The 10462-nt window shown below is 38.4% G+C and overlaps 1 protein-coding gene across 2 annotated transcripts in view; it reads left to right on the top strand.

Annotated features, from left to right (window-relative positions):
* Positions 1–275: 275 nt before the first annotated feature.
* The window catches only part of IL7R (interleukin 7 receptor), a 28416-nt gene continuing 18229 nt past the window's right edge, over positions 276–10462 (top strand). The window contains exons 1-2 of one of the 2 annotated variants that reach the window (XM_047093586.1): positions 276–433; positions 4947–5085. In XM_047093586.1, the coding sequence (XP_046949542.1) occupies positions 352–433; positions 4947–5085 (221 nt within the window). In that variant the 5' untranslated portion in view covers positions 276–351. Of the gene's footprint in view, positions 434–4946; positions 5086–9104; positions 9197–10462 lie in introns of those variants that run through there. The other variant, XM_047093591.1, reaches the window with a different exon arrangement.

Genomic DNA, 10462 nt, shown 5'->3' with positions numbered 1-10462 from the left:
TCTCAGGTATCTTGGACTATATTTGAATGTACTACCTTATTCTGGAATAAACACAATAAGTTTGGGGACTTACAGGAATACCAAAGAGGTACAATAATTCAAATGCTCTATCCCTTCATTTCCTCTACCTCTGCTTACAACAGCAATACTTTTACTCAGACTTCCTGTTTCTGGCACTTGCCTTCTTTTTTGCTGTGTTTATACTTCCCCCTGTCTGTGGTTAAATAAGTATAAAGTGCTAAAGCTGTAGATTGGTGCCTCTCTCTCTCTCTCTCACTGGTGCTCTGTCTCTCATTCATTCCTACACACAGGCTCACACACCTCCCCTCTCTTCTCTTTCTCTCTCTCAGAATGATGATTCTAGGTACAGCTTTTGGTATGGTTTTCTATTTACTTCAAGTCGTTTCTGGAGAAAGTGGCTATGCACAGAATGGTGAGTCATTTCTAACTTTTCTTTAGGATTTCAGGTTATCTCTAGCATATGCTTCGGGTTACTTAGATCCCCAAAGACCTGATCTGGACACTGGGTTAGAATGGAGTTGGAGAATTACCATATATTCTGTCATTTTTCTGTCATTTGTAAGTTCTAACCACGGGGACAGGAGGCCAGGAAACAATACTGTGGGTGGTATAAAGTCTTAGAATTGTCTAGAAAGAATGCATTTAACTCTATAAATGTGGATCTTAAATGTTGGTCAATGTTTCTACTCTTACAAAAGGAATACCCATATAGGTGCAATGGTTGTGCTTGTTGGAGAATCTCCAAGGTAATTTAACCTTGTTAAAAAAATCAAACTAGATTTATTTTGTTTAGTTTTTTAAGAGGTTCCAAAAGCATAACTCTCATGATAAAATAGTTTCCAGAAACAACAGCTTTGTCTGCACTTACCATCACCATATCTCCAGCACCTAAAAGCGTCTAGAACATAGTAAACATTCAATATTTGAACTGAATATTTGAAAATTCCTTCAAAATACTTCAGTTTTGATATTTATGTGAGATTCTTACTTAGTGAATAATTGAACAGAGAAAGATCTGTATTAGTTGTCTCCTAAAAATATATTTAATTGCCTTCATACCAACACATTTATCATCATATAGTAATTCCCTTTGGGATCCTTGAAATACTTAGCACCTACAAGCCAATGCTATCTACTTAGGAACTAGGTCATAATGACAACACAATTGTAAACAAAGACAAAATGGCAACAAGAGGAGCCACCTGGGAATTTGAACCACCCATTTGCTCCCGATAATTAAGCTCTTTGGCTCTAAGAGTTGAAAAGCATTTTCCTATCAAAGATACCAAAGACATCAGCTTAATGATTCAATTTAGATATGTTAAGTCATGTAATTACTAAGGGTGGAAATCCCTAGAATATTTTCACTAAGGGAATTGTCAGAAAGCTGACATTTTTCAGTGTGACTGTATATGAATCACTTTGTGGGGATGATCATAATTCCTTGGTACATGTCCCCTTATATTTGCACAGATAGCTGCTTGGCAGGTAACACCTACTTTTTACTCTTTGGAGTATAATATTTTCCTTCTATTTCTCCCTGATGGCCATACTTTTTAAAAAAAGAAATAAGAATCCTAACTGAAAGCTGAGTTTCACTTCAACTTTTCAAATTTCAGTTTTATTTAGGATATCTATAACCACCCATCCACATTGATCACCTCAAAATACTTTTCAGTTTGGGGTGTATAATAATCCACTGCTCTTTGTTGAAAGATTAGTTTGTTGATAACCACAAGGATGATAAAGAGAAGAAAGGGATATTTTTTAATAATCCAAACCATGTATGTTTTTGATCAACTAATTCCTTTCAACAGAAAGACTTCCAAACCACACGGCCTTGTCAATAATGCATATTTTAAAAAACTAAATTTTTATAGACAAATATGCTTAGATAGTATTGAAAGAATAGTAAGTTAACTCACTGTTGAAAAGTTCTATGTAATTTCAAAATCATAGTAATAATACCTTTGACATAGAACTCTTTCAAAGGATCCCCAAAGGTTTCATGTAGATTCTTAGAATTAGAATTCTTGTGTTACCGTTTCATTACTTATTTCTCAAAAACAGAAAAATGATAATAATCATAGCTAACCCTTATTCGGTGCTTACTATGTTTTTTTAAAATTTTTTTAATGTTTATTTATTGTTCAGAGACAGAGACAGAGACAGAGTGAGAGTGGGGGAAGGGCAGAGAGAGAGAGACACAGAATCCAAAGCAGGCTCCAGGCTCTGAGCCCGATGCAGGGCTCGAACTCACAAACCACAAGATCATGACCTGAGCTGAAGTCAGATGCTTAACTGACTGAGCCACCCAGGCGCCCCAAGGTGCTTACTATGTTCTAAGCTAACTCTTTGCATATATTTGTTCAATGATTTCTCATATAATGTGAATTTCCATATCAAAACACTGAGGTGTAGAGAGGTTGAGTAACCTGACAGGGACCACAGTTACAAAGTAAAATAGGAAGAATTTAAACCCACATCTGTCCAGCTCTGGTGTTGGAGGTTTTAACCACTGTGTATAATACTCTAAGAATTTTTCAGCTTAGGTCAGGTAGAACATTCTCTTTGTAAAATGCCATGCAATTTTGCAAGTTGTTGAGGGGAATTTTTCTCGGTTACAAAGCAATTTTGCCCAGTAACATCTCCTAAAGAGCCAGTAAGCTGCTTCTCAAAACATAGCCACTTTAATTGTATGACTAGTGTTTTGTATATTGTATAAGCATATACATCAGACACACTTCACCAGACTGGATGGCTAAGGGTGGTAGGAATGCCTCGTTCTGCTGGTGCTCAGCATCTGCTAGTCTATGCTCTCCGGTTTATCTTGTATATTGTATTATATTGTATATTGAAGAATTTTGGACACAAAACTGATCCACAGAAGTCTGAATCCAAATAGTAATGTAGGTTCTGTTGTACAGGATTGGTGGAAGATTTAAAGAAGAGAAAACCTCAAAACAGAATGAGGACTGCTGTGTAAAGGCAGGCTACAACCACCACTGTTCCACTGAGAAAAGGTTTTAGGAGACGAGGTTTTAATACTATCAGATTAGGAATGAACATGGTTTAAAGTGTGAGCCCTAAATAGTGGGTTGCCCCTCATTATTTAAAACTGTCATCAGGGAGCACCTGGGTAGCTCAGTCAGTTGATCGTCTGACTTTTGATTTTAGCTCAGGTCATGATCTCACGGTCATGAGATCAAGCCCCATGGCAGGCTCTGTGCAAAGCATGGAACCTGCTTAAGATTCTCTGTCTCTCTGTCTCTTTCTCTCTCTCTCTCAAGAAACAAACAAAAACCTGACTGTCATCAGGAAGGGGTCTATACCCTACTGAAATTACATAAGGAGTCTTTGCTTGTGGCAGAATTGTAAGCCTATGGATTCTAGGAACGGTCAGATAGAGCAGCACCCACAGCTTTTTATCTTGATGTAGTTTTTCAAGATTTGTGGCTTTGACTGAACCAACCTGTCACTCATCTAGTTGGTCCACTCCACTCACAACCAGCTTTACTAATTTTCCCACAGAACTACTTGGTAATTTAAGTAAAAAGGACCTTCAGGATACTCAACGGGTTTGATTTTAGTATATTCTGTATCCTATTTGAAGCTCTAGAAGCTTCTAATTTCTAGCATTGATGGGCCAAAGTGATTTTTAGTAACAATGGACCTAGAAGCCATCATAAGCTCACACTTGATTACTCTGAGAATGGCTTCGGTTATTCTGGATTTTCTCAGGTCTCAGTCCAAGTATATTTACTGATACATTTTTTTCTATTAAATATTATGAAATATAGATACAAAATGTCTATTGAATCTTAAGGGCCTCAACCCAGTTTAAAAAATCGAATACAATCTATGACAAATTGTACTTACCAAAAGTGACTGACAAAAGATTCTGGCTCACTACATACTTTCAGAATTCTGATAATATCTTAAGATACAGTATCTATAGAAGAAGGATCTATAAGCACTGAAGTAATACCTATAGGATTTGTAGGAAAGTCCACCAGATCTGAGTCCCAGCAGATCTAATCTAATCACATTTGCCTTAGTAGCTTAAGACAAATTGCTTTAAATAAATATTCACACAATGGAGATAATCAATTGTACTTTTAGTTGGAATTCCTATTCAGGTAAGGGAAATCTATCCCTTAAAAAAGTGAACTTCTGACTGTATGATAGCTCTCATCTTCCTTCATTCAAAAAATACTTGCGAGGGAATAAATGAAGATTAGTAATAGTCAAAGGCTAGGTAGCATTTGAATAATAGAGATAGAGTATCTCTTATTTGAAATTCACTAATTAACAGAAGAAATTATAGTGTAAAAAGGAAAGTGTATGTTTAGTATTTTACTCTAGATCTCTAATGCACTAACCCAGTGTCAGAGGTATTTAGAAATATTTGGAGATAGGAGCACTGGGGTGGCTCAGTGTGTTGAGTGTCCAACTCTCCATTTTGGCTTACATCATGATCTCATGATTCATGGGTTCCAGCCCGGCATTGGGCTCTGCGTTGACAGCTTGGAGCCTGGAGTCTGCTTCCAATTCTGTGTCTCCCTTTCTCTCTCTCTCTCTCTCTCTCTTTCTCAGAAATAAACATTTTTTAAAAAGAAAAAGAGTATAATGTATTTAAAAATGAATATTTGGAAGTTATTTATTAATTTTTATGATTTAGAAAAATCATTATGATTCTAGAAAAATCTGTGCTCTTTAGGTATTATTTTGGTTTGGATTTGGGATCTTTTCTGCTTTGGTTTTAGTTTTTCTGTCTTTTGTCTTGGGCTTTTCTTCTTGAGATAAACTTATAACAGCTCCCTCATGTCTGCCCCCAAAGGCTGCCATTTCATTAATGTCACTCCAGATTTCAAAAGGATGCACATATTTGCCCCATTAACAACTACAGGTTTGTTCCTCCCCAGGAGACTTTGATGATGCCGAACTGGATGACTATCCATTCTCGTGTTACAGTCAGTTGGAAGTGGATGAATCCCAGCACTTGCTGACCTGTACTTTTGACGACCCAGATGTCAACAGCACCAATCTGGAATTTGAAATATGGTGAGGAATATTGGCTCCTACGGGTGCCTGGAAATCCTGTCTCTCTTTTCATGTACTACGCAGCAAAGGAAAGAGTATGGAGCATAATTGTCAAGTACTAAAATCGAATGAATTCCCAAAACTTCCTGAAACCCCTTGTTCTTCACCAAAATACTCCAGCAAAGATACTTTCATAGGTTCTCCTGTCAGTCAGTCCTTGCTGGTACAGCAAGCTGATGGTATGGAACTTGGAGATCTCCCAACCCTCCTGACTTCATAGCAGACTTTAGCATTTATTTTCTTTTAATATTTTATTTAGTTTTGAGAGCAAGAAAGACAGGGCACAAACAGGGGAGGGGCAGAGAGAGAGGGGGGAGACACAGAATCCAAAACAGGCTCCAGGCTCTGAGATGTCAGCACAGAGCCCGACGCGGGGCTTGAATTCACAGACCATGAGATCATGACCTGAGCCGAAGTCGGACACTTAACCAACTGATTCACCCAGGCGCCCCCTTCATAGCAGACTTTAAATCTTGCTTTCTTAGAACACTCCTCCCCCAAAATTTATCTGCCTGAGACAATCTAGTGTCTTGCTGCACTCTGGAGGGCTGTTGCCTGTTTTCTAATCCCAATACCAGCAACGTCTTAGCTTTTCAACCTAAAGCAAGCTATGGGGGACGCCTGGGTGGCGCAGTCGGTTAAGCGTCCGACTTCAGCCAGGTCACGATCTTGCGGTCCGTGAGTTCGAGCCCCGCGTCAGGCTCTGGGCTGATGGCTCGGAGCCTGGAGCCTGTTTCCGATTCTGTGTCTCCCTCTCTCTCTGCCCCTCCCCCGTTCATGCTCTGTCTCTCTCTGTCCCAAAAATAAATAAACGTTGAAGAAAAAAAAATTTAAAAAAAAATTAAAGCAAGCTATGGAACTCATGTAGGCCTCAAGTTCTTCACCTGTTAAATGAGTTGTACAAATTCATAGGGAGGTTTGGATAAATAAATAATGTAATACTTTAATAATTGAATTAAAGGGGTGCCTGGGTGGCTAAGTTGGTTGAGCATCCAACTCTCCATTTTGGCTGAGGTTAGGATCTCATGGTTTGTGAGTTCGAGCCACACACAGGGCTCTGCGCTGCCAGCATAGGGCCTGCTTGGGATTTTCTCTCTCCTTCCTTGTCTGCTCCTCTCCCACTCACTCTCTCTCTTTCTCTCTCAAAATAAATAAACTTAAAAAAATAATAACTTAATTGGAAGACATATCCATATATAATTATTGGGAAAGAGGCATTAAAATAAAAAAATCTATGAATACAGACCTAACTTCCACCTTCTTGGCACAGTTTGACTCTAGATGGTACCCTTAGTATCAATTTTCCAAAAATCAGCAGGAATAATCTGGCTCTTGTTTTCATAAGGCCTCAGGGAAAAGGCAAAGAAAAAAAGTAAGTCTCTCTCTGGTTTGAAAGTTTGGTGAAAAACTCAGAGAGTTTTCTTCTCCCTCCATAAACCATCTCATTGCTTTGGGTTACTGTCTCTGATGACTTGAAAAAGATACTCCAACATGAAATTCTAACTTAGGGCTATTTCCAAATTCATAGCAAATGCCCTAAGTAGGTTCTTACCAAGAAAAGGGAGTCAAGACCCACTAGTAGTAAAAGAGGGCTTCTTAAATTCAGTAGACTCTCACCAATCCCCCTAATATATGGTCTAGACAAGCCCTAAATTCCATGCCTTACATTAAATTACAGGAGCTTCCTGAATGTGCTCATGCAATGCTTCCTGATGCAGTCGTTCAAGAACACAATCTTGGACTTGAATTCCATTGTGTGTTCTCAGTCTGCTTCTTGGTTCACTTCTATAACACACTTTCCAGGAATAAAATCTGTCAGGAGAATAGGAATCTACGATGTCCAGAATCTATACTGCAACTAAACTACACTAAAACAGGCAAACAGCTTATTCCAGCCATGTGCTCCTTTTTATGGACAAAATCCCCTCCAACAGTTATGTGACTTTGGGTTCTCCACCACGCTATTTGGTGGACAGCAGCGTTCATATAGTTTCTCCTCAGGAGGCTGAGGCTGACCTTTCTGTCCACTTTCACTCACACCACTTCCTTGACCACTTGAACAAACTTGCCCACTTCCTTTTGCAAGTCTTTTGATTACTTCTGTCATATTATAATCTATCTGCAGCATCCAATGGGGGTTTACAATTGGGTTTATGTATTTTGGCTGGAAAGGGATTGTCTTAAGACATGTTTTCAGTGTGAAACACTAAGTATGAGGAGGTTAAGGTGATTCTGGAGAGCATCTGTGTTTGTGAAGGTATCCACACTTTGAGGGGGACTTTCATGCAACTCCTAATCCCAGGAGGAACATTGTTTCTCAAGTCAAAGTCATTTGGAGTGCTGTATTTGCCTACGAGGCTAGGTTGCTTTGCCAATGTAACTAGCTTCATTGGAGCTTTCTGTTCCTTTAACATGTTTATAAAGAAGAAATTGGAAATTATTGAAAAATGTACTTTCTTCTGAAGTCTTTTCACAGGTGGAATTGTTGACAGAAACCAGATGCTGTTTCCCAGCAGGCTTGTTAGGGGCATATTCCTAGAAGAGTTTACCACCTGCCTGATCTGGTCACCAGTCTCCCGGGGTTAGAAACCAAATTACTTGGTGTTCAATGAAAGGATCCATTTCCCAGGAATGGACTTGGATTAGCCAAAATCACAGAGTTATATTACCAATATGCCAATTGAAGATTTCACACTAATAGATACAATTATTATAGATACCAAATATTCACACTGGGCTCAGGACCAATAGGAGTGGGTGTTTGGGGAGAAGAGGAACAGAGTAGACCAATGGAGTATATGTCCATATAAATCCACTCTTACTGAGGGATCTGAAAATTTTTTATTCACCAGAAACTTAACCACCTCTCAGGTACCTGGAATAACACAACAGAGGCACTAAAAGCAAGCACCTAGGTTAGAATCCCCATAGTAACACTTAAGGAGCTCTGTGACCAAGGAGTTGCTACTTAAGCTCTCTGATCATAACAACCACATTGCATTGGGGTGGTTGGCATATGGTCAATACCTGTAAATAGTACTTAATTCTCAATGTAGATTGATTTTTATTAAAAATGACATCAAAAGGTTGTTCAGTAAATATAGAAGCAAAACAAAGGAAATTTATTTGTTGGTTTTATGACTAGAGTTAGTTGGGGCACCTGGGTGGCTCAGTCAGTTAAACATCTGACGTCAGTTCAGGTCATGATCTCGCGGTTTCTGAGTTTGAGCCCCACATTGGGCTCTCTACTGGCAGCTCGGAGCCTGGAGCCTGCTTCAGATTCTGTGTCTCCCTCTCTCTCTGCCCCTCTGCTGCTCATGCTCTGTCTCTCTCTGTCTCTCAAAAATAAATAAATATTTTAAAAAAATTTTTAAAGTTTAAAGTTATTTGGTTCAGATCTCAAAGTGCTTAATGTTTTAAGACTAGCTACCAGCACTTAAACATCTAGGTATCTCTTTAAAAATCAGATTTGATAATAACAGGCCCATCCAGCAAAAGGGCCTGAACAGAATTCCTGCTGCTTCTGTGGATGAACAATTAAATCTCAGCCCTGAACGTAAGCCCACTTTTCGCATTTATGTTACTTTCGTAGACACTGTGGGCACTTGACTTTGGGACCCTGCTTTCTAGGTGCTTATATAAGGTCCATGGTCAGCTCTCAAAGGCAACTGATTTTTTTGTTTCCACATTCTTGGGAGCATCACAGTCATCTCCATGTGCCACCTACAGATAGCATTTCCTATATCTCATTTTTAGTTTCTATGATTTACCACCAATGTCACAGGCACCCTGCCAAATTTATCTCATATTCTAGAGTTACCTAGCAATATCTGCCAGGGGTTATTAATTTAGTCCTTCTCCAGTAAACCATGCTAACTTTCAAAGTTGCTAAATATTTTTGAGATAGATTCTGTCTTTAGAGGCCAAATGAGGAACAAAGGCTACAGTTTTTGTTTCTGTTTTTTAATGTTTCCATGTAGGTATCTGTCTGCCCCATCAGGAGAAATGCATTTATCAAGCTAAACCAGACAAGATTGAAAGAGATTTAGGAGGCTGGAGCTAAATTGAAGAAGTAGGCACTATGGTCTCCCCAGGAGTCTCTCCCTATTTTCAGAACAAGAGGGTTTGTGTGAGTGGGTTACTGTTGATGCCCTCTGGGAAGGTCATATAGGCCCAAATTTGTTGGCCTATAGTACTACTGGGGTCAAAAGTACATGAAAAAAAGCCACCCCAGAAGTAAAGCCAGTAAATCACTGAAATAGTAATTTCTAAAAGTTTATTGAGCATGTGCCAAAAAGACAGTTTGCAAACCAGCTGTGCTCAAACTAAAATATAGAATGAGGCTCAGAGGTATATTGTTATAAAGCAACTTATATAGTGTAAAGACAATGAGTGTCTATTCTTTACAATGATTGGCTATAATATTAGAATTTTCTTAACCAAAAGGAAATTGGTTGGTGGTTACCTCATATCAATTTTGGCAAATGGTTTAAGTTTTGCTTATGATTTTCAGCGGCATAAAAAGAAGTGACCCAGGTTAAGTTAATCTTGCTTGTCTTGTAAAGTAAGCTAAAATGATATTTGCAGATATGACGAACTTGTTTTGTCTGCTCAGGGAATTTTCAAGTGCGGTCTCTGTGTTTAATTTTAACATTGGATACTTGTGGTGCTTTTTTCTGCCCCCAAAATACCCTAGAATTTTGGGTATTTCCAACAGAAATATAGTGTGATCCATAAATGTGTGAGCCACATATATAATTCTAAGTTTTCTAGTAGCAACATTTTAAGAAATAAAATATAAATAGGTGACATTAATTTAATTTAATATATCTGATTTAACAATACACTTTAATATACTATATCCAAGATATTATCACTTCAACATGTAATCAATATAAACACAAACATTAATGAGATATTTTACATTACTTTTTGCATCTTCAAAATCTGTTGTATATTTTATAGTTAGAGCACATCACATGTGATATTTCAAGTGTTCAATAACCACATATTGGGAGGTGGTTATTGTGTTGGACAGTGTCATTCTAGAATACGTCTAACCTTAACAATACATATTTAGTAACCAAGGAAATTGTTTCAAATTAGGTAAGTGAGTTGAAATGAATTACATTGAATTGAGTTGAGCTCATGGGGAATACACTAAGTTTCTTCCATTTGCCTGAAGCCAGTGTCATTGGCACAAAGAAGATTATCTATTCCAGGCCATAGGTTCTTCTCAGCAACAAACATGGCTTCCCCTCCACATAGGGTGGCTCCTGGAATTCAGACCCCTTAAAGGATGCCCAAGCTCAAAAGTCAGCCATAGGGTGATCCTTTA

This window comes from Lynx rufus, unplaced genomic scaffold, assembly GCF_022079265.1.
Source record: "Lynx rufus isolate CCGP_SWC_20201006 ecotype Redwood Valley unplaced genomic scaffold, mLynRuf1.p SCAF_1, whole genome shotgun sequence".
Classification (NCBI taxonomy): Eukaryota; Metazoa; Chordata; class Mammalia; order Carnivora; family Felidae; genus Lynx; species Lynx rufus.
This window is presented reverse-complemented; position numbering and strand designations above follow the sequence as displayed.